The sequence below is a fragment of the Vipera berus genome (assembly GCF_964194415.1).
Source record: "Vipera berus genome assembly, chromosome: 4".
NCBI lineage: Eukaryota > Metazoa > Chordata > Lepidosauria > Squamata > Viperidae > Vipera > Vipera berus.
The window spans coordinates 59,008,630-59,032,694 of record NC_138206.1 but is presented as its reverse complement, the minus strand read 5'-3'; the positions used below and the strand labels follow the sequence as shown (position 1 = coordinate 59,032,694).

At 37.2% G+C, this 24,065-nt stretch overlaps 1 protein-coding gene across 1 annotated transcript; it reads right to left on the bottom strand.

The window, feature by feature from the left end:
- Window positions 1-1,993: 1,993 nt before the first annotated feature.
- Window positions 1,994-23,540, bottom strand: PWP2 (PWP2 small subunit processome component). The gene is made up of 21 exons (XM_081326798.1): window positions 23,465-23,540; window positions 21,760-21,872; window positions 19,507-19,601; window positions 19,157-19,256; window positions 18,671-18,814; window positions 16,255-16,390; window positions 14,457-14,689; window positions 13,030-13,173; window positions 12,769-12,839; window positions 12,096-12,232; window positions 9,543-9,691; window positions 9,201-9,348; window positions 8,348-8,498; window positions 7,487-7,667; window positions 6,546-6,693; window positions 6,096-6,204; window positions 5,067-5,132; window positions 4,731-4,949; window positions 4,195-4,345; window positions 3,508-3,582; window positions 1,994-2,965 (listed from the first exon to the last, which is right to left on the bottom strand). Exons 1-21 carry the CDS (start codon window positions 23,480-23,482, stop codon window positions 2,809-2,811), a joined length of 2,745 nt encoding a protein of 914 aa, XP_081182924.1. The 5' UTR covers window positions 23,483-23,540; the 3' UTR covers window positions 1,994-2,808.
- Between the last annotated feature and the right edge of the window lie 525 nt (window positions 23,541-24,065).

The following is a 24,065-nucleotide window of genomic DNA, read 5'->3' as shown; positions in this document are numbered from 1 at the left end:
ATGTTCATGTTATAGGAGTAAATATATATAATTACTAAGTCATGTACTTAAGTTGAACTATACCTTATTTTAAAATAAACTTTGGTTAACTATTTTGTGTAAATTTAATCAAGTATACATTATGTTAAGCACTTTACCCTCTAATTTTAATTTTTATGCTGTCTTGTATTATATTTTATAAATAAGGCAGTGAATGTAGCTAATAACCCTTCCTCATCTTTTCCCCACAACAGTGGCCCTGAGAGGTGGGTTGGGCTGAGTGAGAGTAAGTGACTGGACCAAAGTCATGCAGCCAGCTTTCATGCCTAAGATGGCACTAGAACTCACAATCTTCAGGTCTCCAACCTATTACCTTAACAACTACAACAAACCTGATATTTATTTGCCATCTCTTTCCAGAAAGTAAGCCACATTTTCCTTAACGTTGGTTAAGGAACAGAAACAGTATTTTTTTATAGGGCCTCAAGGGACTTTAGAAAACTAATTTCTTTTATGAATAATCTAAGTTTTTACAGAATCCAAGAGCCTTCACCTCTTTACTTTGATGCAGTAAAAAACTATTCATTAAAATAACATGATTCTTTTTCTATTCAGCTGAGGATTTATAGTGACCTCTGTATCTACCATATTGCACTAATTTCACTATTAATACAGTACTGAAAAACAAGGTAAGGAAGCTGAGGTGGAATAATTACTCTGATGAATCAGAATGGCATGGCCATCTAAAACCAAAATTGTAATTGTCTCAGAAAGAAATCAAATAGTTTTTAGTGATTACTTATATTTTTATTCCCAGGGATACACATACACATAATACACATATTATCCAGCAAAATAATATAGTATTGTAAGATAGGAAATGCTGTTTGTTATTCCACCTCATGAAGCAAGTATTTTTGATGATGCCTGATTGGTCACATCTCTCAGTTTATCATTTTCAAATATTATTCAAATAAATATATTCTATATTGAATAGTATTTTTCTGTTATATTTTTATTAGTAGTAGCAAACTACTTTTTTGAACAAAAAAAGAACTCTAGGGGAAAAAATAAGCCAGGTACAATTCCAGGGAAATAAATACAAATAACTTCATTTATTCTAGCCCCTAGTTCTAAAACATTTCTACTGTTAAACCAATAGAATTTCTTCGCAATTTCTATTCAGGCTATATCAGAAAACAGAATTCCAAAGCATTTTTGGTACCACAGATACACAATTACATACTAACAGTGATTTCATAATATAGGTAAAGGTAAAGGTAAAGGTTCCCCCGCACATGCGTGCTAGTCGTTTCCGACTCTAGGGGCCGGTGCTCATCTCCGTTTCAAAGCCGAAGAGCCAGCGCTTGTCCGAGGACGTCTCCGTGGTCATGTGGCCGGCATGACTAGACGCCAAAGGCGCACGGAACGCTGTTACCTTCCCACCGTAGTGGTCCCTATTTTTCTACTTGCATTTTGACGTGCTTTCGAACTGCTAGGTTGGCAGAAGCTGGGACAAGTAACAGGCGCTCACTCTGTTACGCGGCACTCGGGATTCGACCCGCCAAACTGCCGACCTTCCGATCGACAAGCTCAGCGTCCTAACCCACTGAGCCACCGCGTCCCTCTTTTCATAATATATGGAGTCTAAACTCTTCCTCTGAAACGACTTTCAATTATTTCAAATAAGAGTTTTTGGTGAGCCACCATGGTGAACTGAATAGAACAGGACACACTGCAACTGAGAGTAATACTCAAATGCAAGATTTGGGCTGCCAAAATCTTTTTGGAGTAAGGAGAGATCACAAAATTACCATGTGTATTGTGGACAGCTGTTGTTTTTTTGTGAGCAGATGGCAGGAATTGCATTTTTGCAGTCCACTTACAATTGGTGGGGAGTCGTGGGATTCCATCATGCTTATAACTGCTAATGTCATCTATGCAAACTCTTAATTTGACCCAGGCTCAACTCTTAATCACATTTATTTTTGTTATTGTTTAAAGATTGAGAACATTCAGACTGGCAATTTTATTGAAATCATTGGGTGAGTTTTTCTACAATCCTTTTTTTAAAAAAGCTTAATTACAAGTTTAAAGATTTGTAAGACGAAAACACTGTGGCATTTACAGCAAAAAGATTCTTAATGTTAGTTTTAAAATTGTTTAAACCGATTAAGAGCTTAGATGGACTTGCTTTAAGACTTTGAAGTTAACTGAGGATCTTTTCTCATGGGAATGTCTATGTTTGAAAATTGGGCACTAGAGGGCATCAGATGGTTACTTTAAAAAGAGATTTTTAATGAATGGGTGCAGGAAGTCTTCCAATGATTTACTTTTACAAAAGAATCAGAAGGAGTTAATGAAAAGGAACAGGTTCTGTTGAATAAACGTGAAATTGATTTGCAGGTGGACTAAAAGCTTTGTTTGCAAAAAGTATAAATCTGGTCTTTGTGTCTCTTCCCATTCTTCCCCTATATACACATATTTTATTTTATAGAAGTAATTTTACATAAAAGGTCATTTAGGTAATTTGTAAATCACCAACTGTGTGAGCATCAGACATGGGTAGGAACACTTATGATTCATGCAGTCTACAATGGAATTACAATGCATGTCTAACTGCAAGAAAAAAACCATGGTTGGGATTTAGTGACCATAACTGTCCAGCTATTCAATTACTGAAAAAAGTGTACAAAAGGCAAACTGCTTTCTCCCAGATGTATTATTTCACATTCAAATAATCTATAAAAAATAGGCCACTTCAAGGGCTATGAATTTCTCAGTGAATACCACTGTTTAAATTTATACATGGAAAAAAGTGTCATATTTCTATAAATGCACAGATGATTCTTCCACAAAATCCTCATTACTGGAATCCTCCAAATTTTTCAAATCACTGTTTTCAGAATCTTCTGCTCTGCGTTTCATACCCCGCTGTTGTGAAATAGATAGAATGTATTTCATGTTGTAACAATTCCAGTCACAACTGCAGAAAGAAAAGCCATCACAAAAATAAGTCAAAAAATGCTAAACATGCCTGCATATACAGTACAACAAATAATCAGAGGCAGTGAAATATATATGGTTTGAATATATATCACTCAATTATTCAACACATCATTCAACAGTCTGATGCAATCTGGAAATCGTCATATGATATTTGAGCTACAATGTGTTATTTGTACATACAGCTTCTAATCAAATATACAACTTTGCTTTCAACGTAGTTACTTCCAGTTGCAAGGTACTCTAATATCGAATACTAGAGTAAATCAGACAAGTCTCTACTTCTTTCGCTGCCATTAGAATGTGTAGTTTTTGATATCATATGTATGGACTGTGGTTCAATATAGTAATTTTGGGCTACCGAGAACAAGGAATGATTAAAGGCCCAAAGAAAAAAAATCAGCCAAACCTGGCACTTACCCAGATTATTTTTTAAATAATAAAATAAAGTAAAATCATCTTATGGTGCTGGTTTTTTATTTCTCCCCAATTAAGTAAAACAGAATCAAACCAAATACTTACAGTTTAGAAAGATCTTCAAAATGTTTCTGAATGCTCTTCTGAAGAAACTGAACAATAGGCAGCAGTTTTTCTGACCTGCAAATGGTCAAAAATACAGTCATTCTATAAGTGAGGGCTGTGCAAAGTGTTTGAAAGAAGCATCGGTATAAAAACCTTGAAACCTTAAAACAAAAATCCTTTGCAAGATTTCTTGTTTTAACTGCATATACATTTCAGTGTAGTGAAACCGTGCCATACACACACATACAAACACAGCAAAAATGTCAAAGCCACAAAAATATCAAAGGACGCAGTAGCTTCTTGGTGCCATTGCCTTTACACAACCCTAGAAATAAGCCCTAGAAATGCTAAATATAAACGCCCAAATGCTAATTTATATTTAACTTTCAAAGCGTCAATGATCTTGGAAAAGTATCTTACCAATAAAATAGCTACTAGTTGCAACATATATGTAGACATACAGCATACATGTTGCAACGTTTCTTGGATATGGCAGTTGGAAGCATATCTGCTGCTTCTTTGTGTTCCAGTTTTCAGTCAAATCACCATACGCCAATGAAAAAAGAATGGACTTTCACTGACATTCTAACTACTGGCCTTCTGATGGTAGATATAAATCTACTTTTAAAGTTGTCAACTGGTAATATGTATTCTCTCTTCGAACCATATTAAGCTGAGTTCACTAACCTTGTTTTTAACTTGCATCCATGCAGCATGAGCAACCTCTGAGTCCATATGAGATAGAATTCCAAGTGACGAGATTTCTCAAAGCAAGATGCTAAAAATTCTAGGACCTTTTCTATGTACAAGTCTGGAAGCGATGAGCAGACTACATCAACTGTTTTTTTTTACAACAAACAAGAGGATGTATTAGTTGACAATGCGTAAACATTTCGAAAGAAGTCCACTTGTCATGACCTGCGCAGAAGGAAAATGTCTGCATTTTTAGCAAAGGAAACCGAAGGCAAGGAAACGCTATATTGCATGACGTAATTCCTTTTTTTTCAATTTCCCCTTTGCTGTGTGATATTTAATAATTAGAGAACTTCTACTCACTTAAAACATTCAAATTATTCAGGATGTTATCTTTTTTCCTTCTCTTTAGTATACACAAACACACACACACAAACACACACATCAGGTTTTGCTAACAACTTAAGAAACTTAGGGGATCTTGTTTTCTGCAACCATCACATTAGGCTAGTAATAGTGGTCCAGCTTACTTTCATCATAGGGCACAGTTTCTAGAACCTCTTGAATCATTTTCTTCTCATTTAGCCGAAAAGCCATGACAATAGCCTTAGTGAACTCCTTCTGGTGCAATACTTTACGAATATTGCTAGGGGTGATGTCAATTTCTAAGTCAAATGGATCAAAGGTGAGACTAGAGTCCAAAGAGTAGATAAGAAGACCTTCTGTAGTGGTTGCTGCCCAATTTCTTCCTGAAAGAGAAGCACTCTTGACATTAGCTAAAATTAGGGAGATGTGGGAGGGCAGGTGGGCAGACAGAGAAACGAAGAACATTTTTCAAGTTATGAAAAGATCCTCCAAAAACCCACCGGTAGGAGAGAAGCGGAGGCACGTCACTCTTATTTCTGGTTTAAAATGCCGAGAACTCATATCACCTGAAAAGAAAAAAAGGAAAAAAAAAACCTCAATAATTTCCTTGTACAAACCAGTGCTGACACTGTAAACTGATTCTTTCTACAAAAGAAGCGTTGCGGCAAGAGAGAACCACACAGATCCATTTACATTTCTTTCCTAAAAAAAAAACGGTATATCCCATCAAAGTCAAATTGTTGGACAGGGTGATTCCACCACCCTGGGAAGTAAATGACTGTCCTTGTTCAACAACGTTAACCAAGTACAAATGTTTATGTGATGCATAGAGTTGTTACCATCACAGCAATCGTTTGGAACATCTACATTTGTCAGTTGCCAACTTTAGAAACCTTTAGCAAACATATTGGGATCATAGTATTTACTGATCAAGCCAACTTTGTCTTGTCATGAATTATTCCAAATTAATTAATTAATTTCAGGCAACGTAGGGAGTGGAAGACGGGGTGAGGTGAGAGTAGCGATACATATACAGGACCCAGATTGTTGGGGGCAATTAAGCTGACTTTGTAATAATGCCGCTTGGGGGTATATGAAAGCCCTAATAAGCAGGCATATACATAGAATGAAGGCTACTGCTAAGCTTGTAAGCCGTCCTGAGTCTTCGGAGAAGGGCGGGATATAAATGGAATTAAAATAAAATAAATAAATAATATACATAGTAGGGGCAGCAGTAGAAACAATAATGGCTATTAAGTGCCAGACTTACTAAATCATTGTATTGGCTAAAAATGTAACAGATAGGTTACATTTAATAAGTTGAATTATTTTCCAATGGCCACAACATGTGGCAATGCTTCTCATTCCTTGATAAAGACATAGGCTGATCTCCAAACTAAGATTTAATCATTTTGTCAAGTGAGAGGGAACAAAAGGACTTGTTTAAAACTTCACCCTTTTCATCAGGAAAAATCTAAAAAAATCTAATACACATAGTTTAGAGAACCTTATTTAAAATTAACTAATACCTCTCTTAACTCCTGGAAGAGGAATGACAACGTCGTCGTCATCCCCATTTCCCTCTTCTATTAATGCCATGCTCCCAAACTCAGTCATCTTCCTGCGGTCCAAATACTCCTGTAAAATAAAATATACGACAACATAGCCCATTTCAAATTCCAAATTTGTTTCAGAATACTCTTACTTACAATGGGATGCTAACTCCTTTCTATTCCTCAATAGAACCATGAATTGTCTATGACTGATAAATTTATATAACACAGCAAAGACAGAGCATTGATAAATAAAAACGTCTTAATAAAGAATGCTTTAGAGCAGACAATCAAGTCACAGACACAAATTTAAATTACTCAGTCAAAGAATACATTCACCATTAATTTAAAAATAATCTGTGGCAAGACAAGTAGCAACAGTGAAACTTACAAGATTTATCCCATGTCCAATGCACACATACTAACCTCCATCGCATCTAAGGAAAGGTTGCAAGATATTTCAAACTTTTTAATGAGAATCTGTTCCTTGACATGATAAATACAAACATACTTTGACAGACCTCCTGCCAAAATGCATTGGCCATCAGCAGAATAGCATAGACTTGTAAAAGATCTGAAAAAAGAAGTTCAAATCAATAATCTGTCATGTATCTCAAGCTCCGTATTACACAATTTATAGTTCTCACTCTGAAATAATTGCAATCTGCATCCTTTTATGATAGGGTTGGGAATTTTTCAAGCATAATTTTATGCGATAACCCACATGTGCAGATATCCTCAATTTAAATCTTACTCAGACCTGTGAGATTTGAAAATCTAAAGAGAGGTATTTGTAAAAAGTTATCCCCATGTAAAATCCAAACAAGTTAAACACATTCCTGAAAAAAAAATCACTTTATTTCTTACAACTTTTGTCGAACAAAAAGCTATAAAAAAGAGTGCTGGAAGATCTAAGAAATGCATTCAAGGTTATGTTCCAAATAAAGCTTAGGTTGAACCAAATCTTCAAGATTCCTTCCAACCTTTACAGTCCACGATTCTACAAGCCTGTTCTAAGGGTTCCACCATAAATTTTATAGATTCATATTTTCACTCTGGCTAGAAACTGAGTTAAATAAATATCTATAATTTTAGGATTCAAGTATTAAAAAAAAAAACCACCCATAGAAAGCACGCAAAGCAAATCTCTGAGCTCCAATAGGAAAGTAAGCCTATAGCAGGGGTCTTCAAACTTGGCCCTTTTATGACTTGTGGACTTCAACTCCCAGAATTCCTCAGCCAGGCACGCTGGCTGAGGAATTCTGGGAGTTGAAGTCCACAAGTCATAAAAGGGCCAAGTTTGAAGACCCCTGGCCTATAGTAATAAAATTCAAATATTCAGATGAAAAATTAAGTGTTCTACCCACTTGCCCTTAGCAGATTGCTTGGCAGTTATTTTGTCCAGTTCCTTCCTCCCCATCTGAAGGTCATGTCGCCCCATAATCGATCCTGTTTGCATCGCATTTTCATGATCCCAGAAAGTGATTTGTCCATCCAAGGAAGCTACAGCAAGCTCAATGCCATCGGGACGAAAAGCAACAGCAAGCACTGCGGCAAAGATCATGAGTGAAATCAAAGGCAAGCATCATTTAAGGTTCATTTCCATTCCATGCATTTTGACTGCATTACTTTTCATCCCTCAAAGAATGATCAGAGACCGCTGGTTATATATTTTAAATTTCCACAAGCACGGAGATTCCGCATTTTATAAGGATGGTCCCGTTTCTTATGCTAAAACCTACGTGCAGCCCTGGAAGCTTTAACATAGTCGATATAATTTCTCATCTGATTAGATGAACATCTGTACAGATATCACCCAGATGGCATTCAGAAAGGTAAGTGAAAACATGGCTGTTTTCACAAGGGTTGGGACAGAGTGGTGGTTGAGTCCCCTATATGGTATTTTATCATTATTCAGACTTTGCTTTCTGGGTACTTCTTAAACACTTGTTTCTTGCTTTACATTGTTTTTTCATTTTTAAATATAAACCAACCAGCGTTATTTGGAGTTAAGCAACTTCTCTAAAGTGTATTAAATAAATAAATAAATAAATGAGTAAAGCTCAATTCAGACATTAATAAAAATTGTATCTCACGGAAGCTTTTGTTGCAGTACCAGTGCTCTGGAGGTCTCCATGTGATTGGCTTCACTATACTAGGGAACCCCATAATTATTGCAAACATCACCCAAACAAGATAAGACAGCTATGGCATTCCAACAGACTTACCATCGGAACTTAGTGCCAGCGTTTCTTTGGTCCTCCAGCTATCCAGCATATCCCACAATCTGACTGTCTTATCCCAAGAGGCACTTGCCAGAACACACTTCACTGGGTTAAAACACAGACTACTGATAGGTCCTTCATGACCATCTAATACCTAATGAAAAAAAGAATCTATGTAACAATGGGAAATAATAATAAAAATAAAAAATATTGAAATATATTTAGCAGTATTCAACCAAGTGGGACATTTTATGCATATGTTTGTATTTTATTTTATGGACTTTTTTCTTTCGATGCCTTTGTTTTGTTCCTTTTTCTTGGGTTTTGTATTTTAACTTTGGAAATAAGTAAAAAAAATATAATAAAAAAGGAAATTGTGATTTATTTGATCTATGCACTACTGAAGAGCTCAGTCCAATCCTTACAAACGCTGCACCACACCTGCGGTCATGTGATCACGATTTGGCTGCTTGGCAACTGACATTTGCAATGTCCTGCAGTCATTGGATGGTGATTTATAACTTTCCCAGGAGGCTTCTGACAAACAAAGTCAATGAGGGAAGCCCAATTTGCTTAACTATGATGTGATTCACTTAACAACTGTGTGATTCATTTAAAGACCATGATGGTCTGCTTAATAACTGTGGAAAATCGGGAATTCTTTTACTGTATCTGGTATTATTATTTTTCCACGTAAACAATCTGCTTTAAAATTAATAGGAATTCAATGTTTGATTTTAACAATCACTTAAAATTGTACCAACGTAGGATCTCATCTTTAAGGGCAACCCTGGTAAGAATAACATTTTTTTCTAAATGGATTACTGCAAGCCCCATAAAAAGTGTCTTGTCTTACATCTAAAAGTCGTCCACTCTGCACAGACCACACAAATACTTCAAAAGAATCCTGGGAACCAGCTGAAACAATTTCTCCACTGGAGTCCACAGCTAAGCAGGAAAACTGCGTTGGTCGCGGGGAAGTGAAAGTGCGGAAATTGCGGTATCTATTGCAAAAGGCAAGAATAATGTATAAAACCAATTTTTAGTTAAAAACCCCTAAATGCTGGAAAACAGAAAGTAATTACTGATTTAATGGAAAATTGCACCGTCAGACTTTAACAAAGAATACACTAATTTTCGGATGTCTACCCCAAGGTGGAACAAAACTGAAAGTAAGCAAGTAAAATAATAAGCTTACCTGTGAAGATCAAACGCCCGCACAGTTCCGTCAAAAGAAGCACTCAAAACAACATATCCTGAATTGGTAAATGTTACGGCAGATATGATGCTGGTATGCTCTGTAAAGGTGACAAAGCAGAAGCCACTGCTGGTATTCCATACTTTCACCTGAAATGGAACGAAAAAGCTCTAAATCATCTTGACATAAACCTTTCCAGTAATTGATTAATGATTTGACTTGGGAGAGTTTACTTTCGAAAGAATATTCCAATTCATTACCTTAATAATTACCCTGGCAGGGAGGTTAACCAGTCATTATTTTCAACAAAAAATATAGAATCATCTCTTCAAAAGCCGGTATAGCTGTTTCATCTGTTGTTCATTTTTATCTTACCTTTTTCATATATAAGAACAAATTAGATGTCATGCAACTCTCCTCCAACCAAATATTTATCTTTTAAAAAAGCAGAATCACTCTTGTAGACCTCAACAGGATTAAACAAACATATAAAACATGTAACTTTCTAACCCCTAAATGTGTTGACTACAATTGAAAAAACCCATTCTATGCTATGCATCTATGCATCAACTCATGATAAGAACATAACTGTAACTCAAAAGATAAAATTAGACCCTATCATTCCAATACTGAATTAGCAACAACAACAACGATGATGATGATGATGATGTTGGAAGGAACCTTGGAGGTCATCTAGTCCAAACCCCTGCTCAGGCAGGAAACCCTATACCATTTCAGACAAATGGCTGTCCAGTCTCTTCTTAAAAACTTCCACTGTTGGAGCATTCACAGCTTCTGAAGGAGGGTTGTTCCACTGATTATTTGTTCTGTCAGAAAATTTTTCCTTAGTTCTAGGTTGCACCTCTCTTTGGTTATTTTCCATCCGTTGCTTCTTGTCCTGCCTTCAGGTGCTTTGGAGAATAGCTTGACTCCCTCTTCTTTGTAGCAACCCCTGAGATATTGGAACACTGCTATCATGTCCCCCCTCGTCCTTCTCTTCATTAAACTAGACATACCCAATTCCTGCAATGGTTCCTTATATGTTTTAGCCTCCAGTCCCCCAATCATCTTTGCTGCTCTTCTCTGTACTCTTTCTAGAGTCTCAACATCTTTTTTACATCATGGTGACCAAAACTGGATGTAGTATTCCACGTGTGGCCTTACCAAGGCATTGTAAAGTGGTATTATCACTTCACGTGATCAGTAATATATACATATTAATAGTAGTTTAATATTATATATAATAGCATGCTTAGAATTTTTGTATTGCTGACTTCACAAAATATGTTATTTATAAGCAAAGTTAATTTTAAAAATTTTAGACTGTTTAAACCCTCAATAAAAGAACTGAATTAAATGTTTTTATTGCTTTCTAATGGTTCTGTATTGTTAGTATTTTTTTATTTCCACAATTTATTTTAAATATCACAAAAATATTTTTAAGATAATTTAATATATGCACATGCTAAGTTACAATTTTAACATGCATGGTGAATTATGAAACTGCATACTTTATATTTCTGACAATTAACATGCAGATATATTTTTGTCATAGAGTCAGATTTATTTCTATATTGTTTTATTTGTTCCTTATCCTTATCTACACTTAATAATATTTAGTACAATAAATACTGTTTGATTTCCTTAATAAGATTGTTTTGGTTTGTCAAGGATAATCTTATAGGTCTTGACAACTGTGATTTGTCAAGGTTAATCTGACTAGCACTTGGATGGGATAACAAGATACAAACGTGATTAGAAAATCGGCAAATATCTCTGAAGAAGGCAATGGAGAATTATTTCCCTATTCTATTTCTAACAGAGTTAGCAAAAGAATGCAACACATAATGGAGAAAAATAATCTTGATGTTTATCTCTGTAACAAGTGTTGGGGAAAAAATAGCCATTTTCCTCAATGCAAATTCAAATTACATCACTGATTGCCGGTTCTTAAACTGTCCTCTCATACTAATCAAGTATTTCATGTATATATTATTTTTTTAAAAAAAATCCATTCCAAAGCAATTTCTGCACCTAAAACAATATTGTGATTTTAGGTAGTTTAATTGTGGAATGTTAATGTAATATGTTATCCTTCTAATATTGTTAGCAAATCCTTTCTTGGTCTCCTTAAACTATATAAAAAGGTAAAGGTAAAGGTTCCCCCGCACATACATGCTAGTCGTTTCCGACTCTAGGGGCCGGTGCTCATCTCCGTTTCAAAGCCGAAGAGCCAGTGCTTGTCCGAGGACGTCTCCATGGTCATGTGGCTGGCATGACTAGACGTCAAAGGCGCACAGAACGTTACCTTCCCACTGTAGTGGTCCCTATTTTTCTACTTGAATTTTTACATGCTTTCAAACTGCTAGGTTGGCAGAAGCAGGGACGAGTAACAGGCGCTCACTCTGCTACGCGGCACTCGGGATTCAACCCACCAAACTGCCGACCTTCTGACCGACAAACTCAGCGTCTTAACCCACTGAGCCACCGCGTCCCTTAAACTATATACTAAGACTTATTTTTAAAAATCAACATTTTAATCAACAGGCTTACTTTTCCATCATCCCCGCCAGTAACTAAGTACTGCCCGTCTGGTGAGTAAGCAAGTGATACCATGCTGTTAAAATGCCCTTGCTGTTTCAGCACGTAGGACTCACTTTGCCATTCCCAAACCAGGAGCTGTCCCAAACCTGTCAGTACAACAGAAAGAAAACATGGTCAGTGGAGATCTCTGAATGTACCAGAAAGAGTCTAACCTTGGCCAAATGAGGAATGAACCACAAATATTTTCACTACTCATTCATTTTTCTGAATCATTCCTCATTGAAGAATTCATTAGGAGGGTTAGAAAGATTGAACAAGATGTATTTGATGAAGAGGAGATAAAAGAAGTGAAAGATTTGAAAAACAAAAGGGAATGTTTGAAGCAGTGGAGAGACATCAACTATACAAAAACTATTTGCAAGGACAGAAGACAGGCACGGAGAATTACAATTTTGGTATAAACGTAAATTAGCTACATTTCCTTTCCTTTCCTTTCTTATATGATGCCTTAATTTCTTTCTCTTTACTGCTTTTTATACACTTTCTCTGCTTTGTATACACAGCTTTATACTAAAAGAACATGGCATCCTGGGTATGTATATAGGTATTTATGTACAAATCAAAACATTATTTTAACAATACTACATAAACAGCCCCTCCTTAGAATATCTTAGTTATGAACCTGCACATCCAAAGGCAATCCAGTCACCAGTACTGTTGATTGAAATAGATGCAATTCTCTGGTCCGAAATGCTGAACAAAACAAAGAAAAAATTAAATAAATGAAAAACATCTCTCTGTCTCTCTCTGTATATAAAATTAAATACATTATTTCAAGTACTCTTCCCACTAAATAAAAGGTGTCTTTAAACAAAACAGATGAATAATTATTTCTTTAATATTATACATATCCTCAATCTTTGATATTATTATTAACATTAACCTTAAAGAATGGATGAGATTGAATTCTGGAAGTTCGTGAAGGTGAAAAATTCCAGAAGCAAATCCAGTGACCAACAGATGGATTTTCTTGTGATAAGCTGCAGCTGTCAGGTTGTTAAAATCTCCTTCTTTATTAAAAAAGTATCTGAACATATAAAGAATAAAAAAATATCAGATACATTTATATGTAAGAACAAATCATCCAATTACCTTTTGAAGAGTAGTTTAATAAATAGGAAAGGAAGCAGTAATGGTTGGTAATAAAACGCTGTTTTTATGTTAGCATATCAGGAAAAGCAAAAAAATAACATTAACAGTATGTTAATATTTGTCATGTTACTAAAGATTGAACAATAATCATGAGTCTAAGTTAAAATGATGAGCCAAAAAGCTTCAAGTATTTGCTGTCTTAAATTTTAGCAGTCTGTCTATTACAGCGGTAAGGATCTTTACTAAGTTTAAATGTAAGCGCATATTGTCTTTTTTCGCTCATATCCATCACTTTAGTGAGTGGCATAAGATTTGAGACTATTTTATTCAACTATTAGTTGCACAAGCACCTGCAGCATAGCAAGCTTTCATTACTGCTCCCAGCATATCTTTGCCTAAATGACCGGAGAGAATTCATAATATAATGGCATGCATTTTTCCATATTGCCAGAGCATAGATATACTCTTTGGCACTCCTGTTATCATCCTGATTTTCTGGCCTTCAATTAATACACTTTTCATTCTTTGCCATCCTTGCCAGTCATGTTTACAATCGGAATCCAAAACACTGGGGTGTGGGAGGATGTTATGTAATGCAAAAGCAATTGTTTGTTTTAAACAACTATAGTCTAAGGCAGGGGTGTCAAACTGCCGGTCCACGGGCCAGATGCGTCACGTGGAAGCCGCGCCCACCTGATTGCCGGCAATGGCAAAACCGTCCTGATACGTTGCACGATGTCACGTGACATCGCAAGTTTGACATGTCTGGTCTAAGGAGACAACTTTAGCCCATACTTTTGATTTCTACTTTAAAAAATTGATTGCAGTGCTGTGTTAACAATTCTTCCTAGTTCAGGTTTCTTGAAATTCAGTGAGCTGTACCTCGCATCTTATGTGCCACGCAGAACAACAATCTGATTACAGGCACAGCAACATTAGATCCTTTTGCTCTTTGTCAGTTAACAATGAGATCAGCAATGACAATTTTAATATTTCTTAACAAAACCAGAGTTCTTGGGTCCTCCTCATCAGTACTATAGAAAGTAATCCATTAGGTCTTCAGTGCAGAAGGCTAACTAGAACAACCTGTTTCAGTCACTTCCACTGTGGTTGCATTCATGTTAAAAGCATCCCAATGTCGAGGTTATCCATGTAATAAACCAGTTAGAAATTCAATAAATTCCTCTTATGACTTTCTTTCATTGGAAACTCACTTACTTGGCAGCACATGAATATTTCACTTTTTTCTTGTTTTGTTTTTCATTTTCATTTCCACTGGCTTTTCCATGAATCTCTTTGCCTCTTTGTGTTTCTATCAACTCTTCCTCTAAGTCTTTTGCTGACTCTTCCTGGTCAGTGGGATGGCTCTTGGGAGTTCTAGGTATCAGACCGCTTAGTTCTGTATCACACTGCCACACACACAAAGCCCCATCGCGGCTGATGGTGTACAACTACAATAACAATAAAGTATAATTTATCAATTGGCAAAAAGGTCTGTTGAATAAAGGAAATGTGCAGGAATTCCAAATTCACAAAATGCTACTTCTAACGTATACTCTTAAAGTTGGAATTAAGATTGCTGGAAGAAATATCAACAACCTAAGATACGCAGATGATACCACTCTAATGGCAGAAAGTGAAGAAGAACTAAAGAGCCTCTTGTTGCGGGTGAAGAAGGAGAGTGCAAAACTTGGGTTGAAACTTAACATTAAGAAAACCAAGATCATGGCCTCTGGCCCTCTCAATTCCTGGCAAATAGATGGGGAAGAAATGGAGGTAGTGACAGATTTTGTTTTCCTGGGCTCCAAGATCACTGCAGATGGGGACTGTAGCCAAGAAATTAAAAGACGCTTGCTCCTGGGGAGGAAAGCCATGGCAAATCTAGACAGCACACTAAAAAGCAGAGACATCACCCTGTCAACAAAAGTGCGTATAGTCAAGGCTATGGTCTTCCCAGTTGCAATGTATGGCAGTGAAAGCTGGACCATAAGAAAGGCTGAGCGCCAAAGAATTGAAGCCTTTGAGCTATGGTGCTGGAGAAGACTCCTGCGAGTCCCTTGGACTGCAAGGCGATCAAACCGGTCAGTCCTAGAGGAGATCAACCCTGACTGCTCTTTAGAAGGCCAGATCCTGAAGCTAAAACTCAAATACTTTGGCCACCTAATGAGAAGGAAGGACTCACTGGAGAAGAGCCTAATGCTGGGAAAGATTGAGGGCAATAGAAGAAGGGGACGACAGAGAATGAGGTGGTTGGATGGAGTCACTGAAACAGTAGGCGTGAGCTTAGATGGACTCCAGAAGATGGTAGAGGACAGGAAGGCCTGGAGGAACATTGTCCATAGGGTCGCGATGGGTCGGACACGACTTCGCAACTAACAACAACAACAAACGTATACTCTTATTTTAGCGTGAGCATGTGGTGTAGGAGAGAGAAACAAACTTCTTGAAATATTTGGCTGCCTGACATCTGGATTTTATTTCTTCTTATGTAATTTCTATTGGACCTGTGCGTACGACGTTATAACAGAGAATCGGGACCTGCAGCACTTCAGATTCAAAGGCAAAAAGTGGTTGCAGCACTTGGGCCGCGCTCATCTATCACCTGCCTGCAATTCCTTCAGCAACTGCAACTTCTTCCCAGGCTGCTCTCTGCAAAATCAATGTGATCCAGGGGGAAAACCTTAAATGCAGGATATGCTCATCTGTATACTTAAAAAGCATGCTTTTGCTTTTGAATCTGAAATGCGGCACAGCCCTAATAGACAATTGGATATGGGCATTCATTAATTGTTTAAGTCCAAAATCTATAGTGCTAATTGTTCGTGGCTTTTCAGAACAGTGTATCAACTTCCCTCATATTTAAAGTATTGCCCAACTCACTAATGCATTAAAATTGTAACTGCACACACATAAACAAACACATCTTGAAAAATATAGACCTCACAGGGACCAAATCAAATAAATATTAACCAACTACATTATTAACATAATGTAGAAAAATGTGAAAGGTACATACATCCAAACTGTTTTCTTCAAAAAAACAGGCAACAATTGCATCTTTATGTCCTCCGAGTGCATAATAAACCAGATTGACCCAGCGTTCAGCTCCAAACACCCATGTTGACATATCCTTGCTACCCACTGCAAAACATCTGAAAGACAAAAAAGTTATTTCATCATTATTCTCTAACATCTATGATAATTTCGTGGATAAGACAAATTATTCATGCCAGATAAGGTAAAGGTAAAGGTTCCCCCGCACATGCGTGCTAGTCGTTTCCGACTCTAGGGGCCGGTGCTCATCTCCGTTTCAAAGCCGAAGAGCCAGCACTTGTCCCAGGACGTCTCCGTGGTTATGTGGCCGGCATGAGTAGACACCAAAGGCGCACGGAACGCTGTTACCTTCCCACCGTAGTGGTCCCTATTTTTCTACTTGCATTTTTTATGTGCTTTCGAACTGCTAGGTTGGCAGAAGCTGGGACGAGTAACAGGCGCTCACTCTGCTACGCGGCACTGGGGATTCGACCCGCCAAACTGCCGACCTTCTGATCGACAAGCTCAGCGTCCGAACCCACTGAGCCACCAGATAGCTATCTCCTAATAGCTTTATGCACTGGGAAAAGTATTGATGAGTTCACATAAGTTAACCTCATTTAACAACTGTTCAGTTACAAGGGTGATGAAAAATTTGACCACCTTCACATTTATGATCTTTGCAGGTCTGTAAAGCAGAGGAGACCATAAGTAAAATGTGCTTAGCAACTGTTTTGTTTAAAGCCAAGTTCTTCCTTCAGACCCTGGTATTTCTCCAGTTTCTCATACTCCTTCTTCCTGATGTTGCTGTTATTTGGCATCGCTAATTCTATCACCACTGCTGTCTTTTGGTCCTTGTCCACTATCACAATATCTGGGTTGATTGATTAGTAACTTCTTTTCTGTGTGGGTCTGGAAGTCCCAAAGTATATTAGCTTTCTTGTCTCTATAATCTTCCGTGGGATTTTGCATCTGGACCTAGGAGGGTCTAGCCCAGGGGTAGGCAACCTTGGTTCTTTTATGACTTGTGGACTTCCAATTCCCAGAATTCCTGAGTCAGCATGGCTGATTTAGGAATTCTGGCAATTGAAGTCCACAAGTCATAAAAGAGCCAAGGTTGCCTACCCTTGGGCTAGCCCATATTCTGTGCAGATGTTCCTGTATGCAATGTCAGCTACTTGGTTGTGCCATTCAGTACATGCAGTTCCTGCCTGCATCTTACACCCAGCCACTGTTGGACTGTCTCTGAGGCCTCTCTGCATAGTCTTCACCTTGGATCATCTCTAGTCTGGTAGACCCTTGAACCTTGGAAAACTGCTGCATCTATGAGCAACTGGCCCTCAACATCTGACATCACCTTGTTAATCCAAGCAATGCCCAAGCTGGCACAACTCTCCTAGTTTGTGTCACTCTCATATTTTTGAGGTAGGCAGATGAAGTGTTAGGAGGTCTTTGACCAAAGTAAGGTTAGGTACCAGCTAGGATTTGATCTTCCACATCCAAGGCGGTGTAACCACTATGCCAGAGGTCCCCAAGCTTTTGGGCACCAGGGACCGGTTCTGTGGAAAGAGGTTTTTCCCGCAGACTGGAGAGTGCATTGTTTTGTGTGCTGCCTGCATCCCAAGGATGGGGCTTTGCTTGTTTGTGTGGACCGATTGCTGGCATGCCGCAGCCCGGTACCAGTCCACGGACCAGAGGTTGGAAACCCCTGCACTACGCAATCCAACCGCTTATGTATATAAAAAAATGAATTACTGGAAAAAGTGTAAATATTTTTACGTTTGGAATACTGCAAGAACTTTAATTTGGAAAACAGATGAAGGAATGAACAAATTTATCATGTACAGATAATCCTCGACTTACAACTTACAATAGGGACAGGAATTTTGGTCCTCAAGTCAGTCATTATGTGAACAATCCCAAAGTTATAACCATTTTTATTGCAGTCATTAAGTGAATCACATGGTCATTAAGCAAATCCAGCTTCCCAGTTGATGTTGCTTGTCGGAAACCAGCTGGGAAGGTTGCAAATTGTGATTACATGATCACAGAATGCTGCAAATGGACATAAAACGTGTGCCAATTGCTACGTGCCCAAAGAGCAATAATCACGTGACTTCTGGAGTGGTGCAACAGTTGTAACTTTAAGGAAAAGTTGTAAAACACTTTTTCCAAGGCCGTCATAACTTTGAAGTAGTTAAATAAATGGTTGTAAGTCAAGAACTACCTGTATGTATAGATAAGAAAATATTCCTAAAATGCTTCAGCTTCTTTCTTTAAATTAATGGAGTGATGGACATCAACTGTGTATTTTTAGTTTACAAATCGTGAACTGAAACTAGGAGTCATTGACCTTGAAAGTAGGCATTTGGCTGTCTCAATAAACAACAAAAACCTACCTGGAATCATCAGTCCAGTCAATGCACGTTGTTTCATCATAAGCACCATAATACGTTTTGTCAAGAACAAATGCATTAAATTCTCTCTTTTTCCCTGGGGCATGGTACATCAGGGCAACTTTGTCTTTAGTAATCACAAATTTTCTGTTTTACAAAAATGAAAATAAATTATAGAAATAAAGGTCATATTACAGCCAATTTAGCTAATAAATATTTCTGTAATTAAAATTATTTATGCTTCTGATGCAGATAAAATTCCTGATAATTTGCAAGAACTATTAGCACACACACTCATAAATAACATATTGACTTGAGAATGATTCATTAAATCATTTTATCTTCAATTATATCTATTTTTCTTTAAACAAACTTATTTGTCTTAGTAGTACTTTCATGAAGCTTATTTTACTTTATTGTTAACTGCTATTAATATTTCTATAAAAAGCAAAATAATAAAATCAAATACTCGAATATAGTTCTCCATACTTTCCATTTGGAGAAAAGCAGACACTATGAACAGGTTTCTGAAAATGGAATCGATGAATAACAGATTTACTGATCAAGCTGACAAGTAAAGCAGATCCCTCTGTAAGGAACAGAAAAAATATTTCAAATATTTCAGAAACATTAAAATAATAAAAACATTGTTTACATGTTATTTCTACTCATTTCAATTAGGAAAAAATAAACTCACACAAAGAATTTTATTTTATCTGCAGTTCAACTGAATATTTAAACAAAAGGTTAAAATATTATTTTTAATGAAAATATTGTAATACTAACATTAGTAAATGGATTTACTGATCAATTTTTTTCTTAACATCTTAAACTATTACCTTCATCAATAAGTATAGCAAGATTTCCATCTGGAGACAGTCCCATACATGCTACATTGTATTGGGCAGCCAGTGGTAAAGTTTCCGATTTGTTACTGAAAGAACAGATGAATAATATATCAAAAACAACAGAGTGGCAGTTAATACAGTAATTTTAATTATATATTTCTGCCAAATTCATAAATTAGATAAGGAAGCAACATTATCCAATATATTTGAAACAGAGTAGAAAACTAAATCCTCTACAACACTAACCTATCAAATCTATTTCCTAAATTTCTTCCACAAAACAATTGCTTCAGAAGCAGATTGCAAAAGCATTTTTAAACAGGCTATTGACTAATCATACACTTAGAAGTCACAATACAAGAGCCAGAAATAACAGTTCAAATGTTGGGCTGGCACTTGGAAGACCCAGGTTCAAATCCACCCTCTGCTGTGGAAGCTATTGACCTAATGTCCCACATTCTCAGTTCAAGCTAGCTCACAGCTCTGTTTTTGTTCGGAAAAGTTGGAAGACAAACAATCATAATCATGCTTTGAGCTGAACAAACAACATATAAATGGCTTGTATCCTTCATTAATTCTCTAATCATTCATGATTAAACAGTAAAATCAGTTGGGCTCTTAGCTTTATATTGATTCTTTTTCCATGTGTACATATGAATAGACTTATGTTTAAAACGCATACTTGATATAGCCCTTTTTTTAAGCAGATACTCATCAGTCACCATTCTCATTCATTCTTGGGACTGCGAATGGACAAATCATTTTTTTCAGTATTGTCTTGTCTCATTTTCACCTACCATCTAAAAAAATGTTTTCCCCCCACACATCACACTGATTTAGAATTTTACGTACTTTCCCCCTAACCAAGAATGAATTAGCAAAAAAAATTATGTGCCATGTAACATGCATCTATGATTAAATTACAGCTAGTCCTTGCTTAACAATGCTCCTGTTTAGCAACTGTTTGAAATTACAACAGGTCCTCACACTTACCAAGTATATCAGTGTTCCCAGGGTGACATAACTGACATTTGGGCACTTTGTAGTTGGTAGACATTTACAACCATCTCACTGACCCACAGTCACATGATTGCCATTTGTGCAGTTTGAAGCCTGCTTTCTACAAGCAGAGTCATTGTAGGAGCCAGCAGTAAAATTGCAAGCCATGATCATGTGATGCCTCGCGTAAGAACTGCAGCAGAAGCAAAGTTACAAGTCCATCTTGGTCACATGATGTCTTTCTTAACAACTGCATTGCGTAGTGATGGAATTGCCAGTCCATTTGTGATCATCGAATTGCAATAGTTCATTTAGTGACCATTTGAAATTACAGTGGCACTAAAAAAGTGAGTTATGACCATTTTTCATACTTACAATCGTTGCAGCATCCCCCTGATCATGTGATCAAAATTCAGACGCTTGGCAACTGACTCATATTTATGACAGTTACAGTGTCCGGAGGTCATGTGTGATCACCTTTTGCGACCTTTTGACAAGCAAAGTCAATGGGGAAGCCAGATTCACTTACCAGCTGTGTTACTTACTTAACAACTGTGGCAAGAAAGGTTGTAAAATGGGCCAAAGTTCATGTAACAAATGTGTCACTCAGTAACAGAAATTTGGGCTCAGTTGTGGTCGTAAGTTGAAGACTATCTTTACTTGTATTCATTTTTTCATTTGAACCAACACCCTGGCTGACACCAAGTCATACTTTCTGAAATACATTTTAACCTTCTCATTTATAATTAAATGTACTCCCTCTCTTCCATAAATACATTCATCAACTCCACTCCACAAAATTTTATTGCTTATCTATGGCATCCTTCACAAATATATTTTCCTTCCATTTTCATTTATTAATTCCTACTGTTAGTTATTTACTCTTTAAGTCACAATCTTCCATTGTCACGGTTGTCATCAGCTCATCTTGACCTTTTCCACTCATCATGGGTTTGGTCAGTTGAGGCTTTCATTAGGTGATGGAAGGAGTAGCCTAGGTTGCTAGTCTTAATTATACCAATGCTCCACACAATATACAGCGCTTTGCTAATGGAAAATTCACTAACAGTAATTTTAGTATATTTTGTCTAGTATGCTACAAATGCATCCCAAGCAAGCTTTATCCCATGCAAGCAATATAGCCTTACTGCTAAGTTTGTAAGCCGCCCTGAGTCTTCGGAGAAGGGCGGGATATAAATGGAATTAAAATAAATAAATAAATAAATAAATCAAATAAATGAATACTTTTTCAGGTCAAAGACGGTAATTCTGTTTCCCACTGGACTAATCAGAGAGTTTCCATCTGGAGTGAACTTCAAGTTTCCACATCGGTAGACTGTACCCAACAAGTTGGAAAACTAGAAAATAAAATTGTATTTGCATTAATGCAACTTAAGCAGGACTCACTGGAGAAGAGCCTAATGCTGGGAAAGATCGAGGGCAATAGAAGAAGGGGACGACAGAGAATGAGGTGGCTGGATGGAGTCACTGAAGCAGTAGGTGTGAGCTTAAATGGACTCCAGAAGATGGTAGAAGACAGGAAGGCCTGGAGGAATGTTGTCCATAGGGTCGCGATGGGTCGGACACGACTTCGCAGCTAACAACAAACAACAAACTTAAGCAGAAAATGAAATAAAGCACAAAAAGTGGTGCAATACTGTAACTCTTGAAGGCAATTTCAGGCAATGCAATTTTGAATAGGAATTAAAAATTGTACATGATTTGTAACTAACTCATTGCCAAAATGTAGAGAAGTACACAAAATGCACAAATAATTTCTATTAGGAGATGCTCTAACAGTAAGTTCTTAAGGGCCATTTTTCTTTTATAAAATGTTATTAAAATGTTAAAAACTAACAAGAATGTTTAGAATGATAAAGGAAAAATGAAAGAAAAGAGGAAATACTAAAGTGCAGAAATCAACAAAAAGGAAAAAGAATTATAAGGTGACTTTCATTTTTGTTTTACAACAATTATAAGTATAAATATAAAATAACCTGTTACTTTATGGTTACAGTATCGTTTACATTTTTTCTATTATTTTTACTTAATCTTAAAAACCATATGACTTCATTTTTTTCTGTTTTGTGCAATTGGGGGTTTGTACTCATTAAATTTAGACAACGTCCTGAGCTGTCAATTTAGCCATCTCAGCAAGTTCCATCACCTTCACTATCCACTATCCATTCCTCCATTACAGGTAAAGTCAAATCTTTCCATCTTGCGCATATAATAGTTCGGCTTCAGTTATATATAAAAGAAAGTTCCATAATTTTTGTTCCAGCTGCTTATCCATCAAGTGCCATTTCTATGTGCCCAAAATATTTCACTTGAACTTAAGATATAACATCAATATCTTTAATGAATCTTAATTTTTATGTTTTTGTAAAACTTTAAATTAACACAAATCAATAAAAGTTAAAAAAAGAAAAAAGTGCAAAAGAAAGGGGGGAAAAACCAGAAAGAACGTTCTGATTTCATTTGCAGCGAGCATAAGTACAATTATAAATTACTCTGATTACAAAAGAAACGTCACTCTTTCCCATTACCCAGTTTAGATGCAGCACCGATTTCAAACGTAATTTAGTAAACGGCTTTAGATAACATAATTTAACAAACTGTTGAGAATCTCTCAAGATGTTTTGGACTTCTAAAGAGAGACTTGGCAAGCAATCCAGCTGCACTGTTGTCAAACTGTAACGCTGATATTTATCAGAGACAAAGTGAACCCGTGGAGTGCAAAATACATCGTCTACTCCTGGTTAAGAACAGAATGGGAGGAAACTGGAAGGAACTGAGACTCATCTCAAGTTACGTTTTTCAAAGATAGCGATATCCAACCTGCTCCACTTGTGAAATCTGGAAGCTGAAAAACCGGAGCCACCCACACAAGAAAACTTGCAAAAGTCCCAAATCATCCAAGTGGGCAAAAGGGGCCCCGTTTTCTCACCCGGTAGGCGAATTTCATCCCTGCAGCTGCTTGCGCTCGTCCCACTCCTAGCAGCAAAAAGAGCCTCGCGCGTGAAAGCGGCGAGGCAACCGGAAGACTTTCCTCGTTTCTTTTCCGGGTCAAAAAAAACGGTTTCCATAGCAACTGGAGGCTTCTTTGTTTTAACCTTTCGCGGACGAGACGGCTTGTAAAGCTGTAAATCTGCGGAGACTCGAGCTCTGAAGCGGGAGAGTCCGGGTGCCCGTTGACCGGACGAAGATAAGGAGGGGGGTGTGTGTGCGTGTGTATGTGTGTGCGTGAGAGAGAGAGAGAATGTTTATTTTTTTTTATTTTAATCCCATTTATATCCCGCCCTTCTCCGAAGACTCAGGGCGGCTTACAAGCTTAGCAGTAGCCTTCATTCTATGTATATGCCTGCTTATTAGGGCTTTCACACACACCCCAAGCGGCATTATTACAAAGTCAGCTTAAATGCCCCCAACAATCTGGGTCCTCATTTTACCTACCTCGGAAGGATGGAAGGCTGAGTCAACCTTGAGCCTGGTGGGACTCGAACCTGCACTAATTGCAGGCAGCTGGTGTTACTTAAGGAGGCATTAGC

Excerpts from the sequence above, each read along its gene's own strand:
- PWP2 (XM_081326798.1), bottom strand. Across the intron at positions 19,602-21,759 it reads ACCGTCTTTGACCTGAAAAA|TAACAAATCGGAAACTTTAC; the intron begins GTATTCATTTAT and ends CTGTTCTTTCAG. Across the intron at positions 6,694-7,486 it reads AAGCAATCTGCTAAGGGCAA|ATCTTTTACAAGTCTATGCT; the intron begins GTGGGTAGAACA and ends TTCTTTTTTCAG.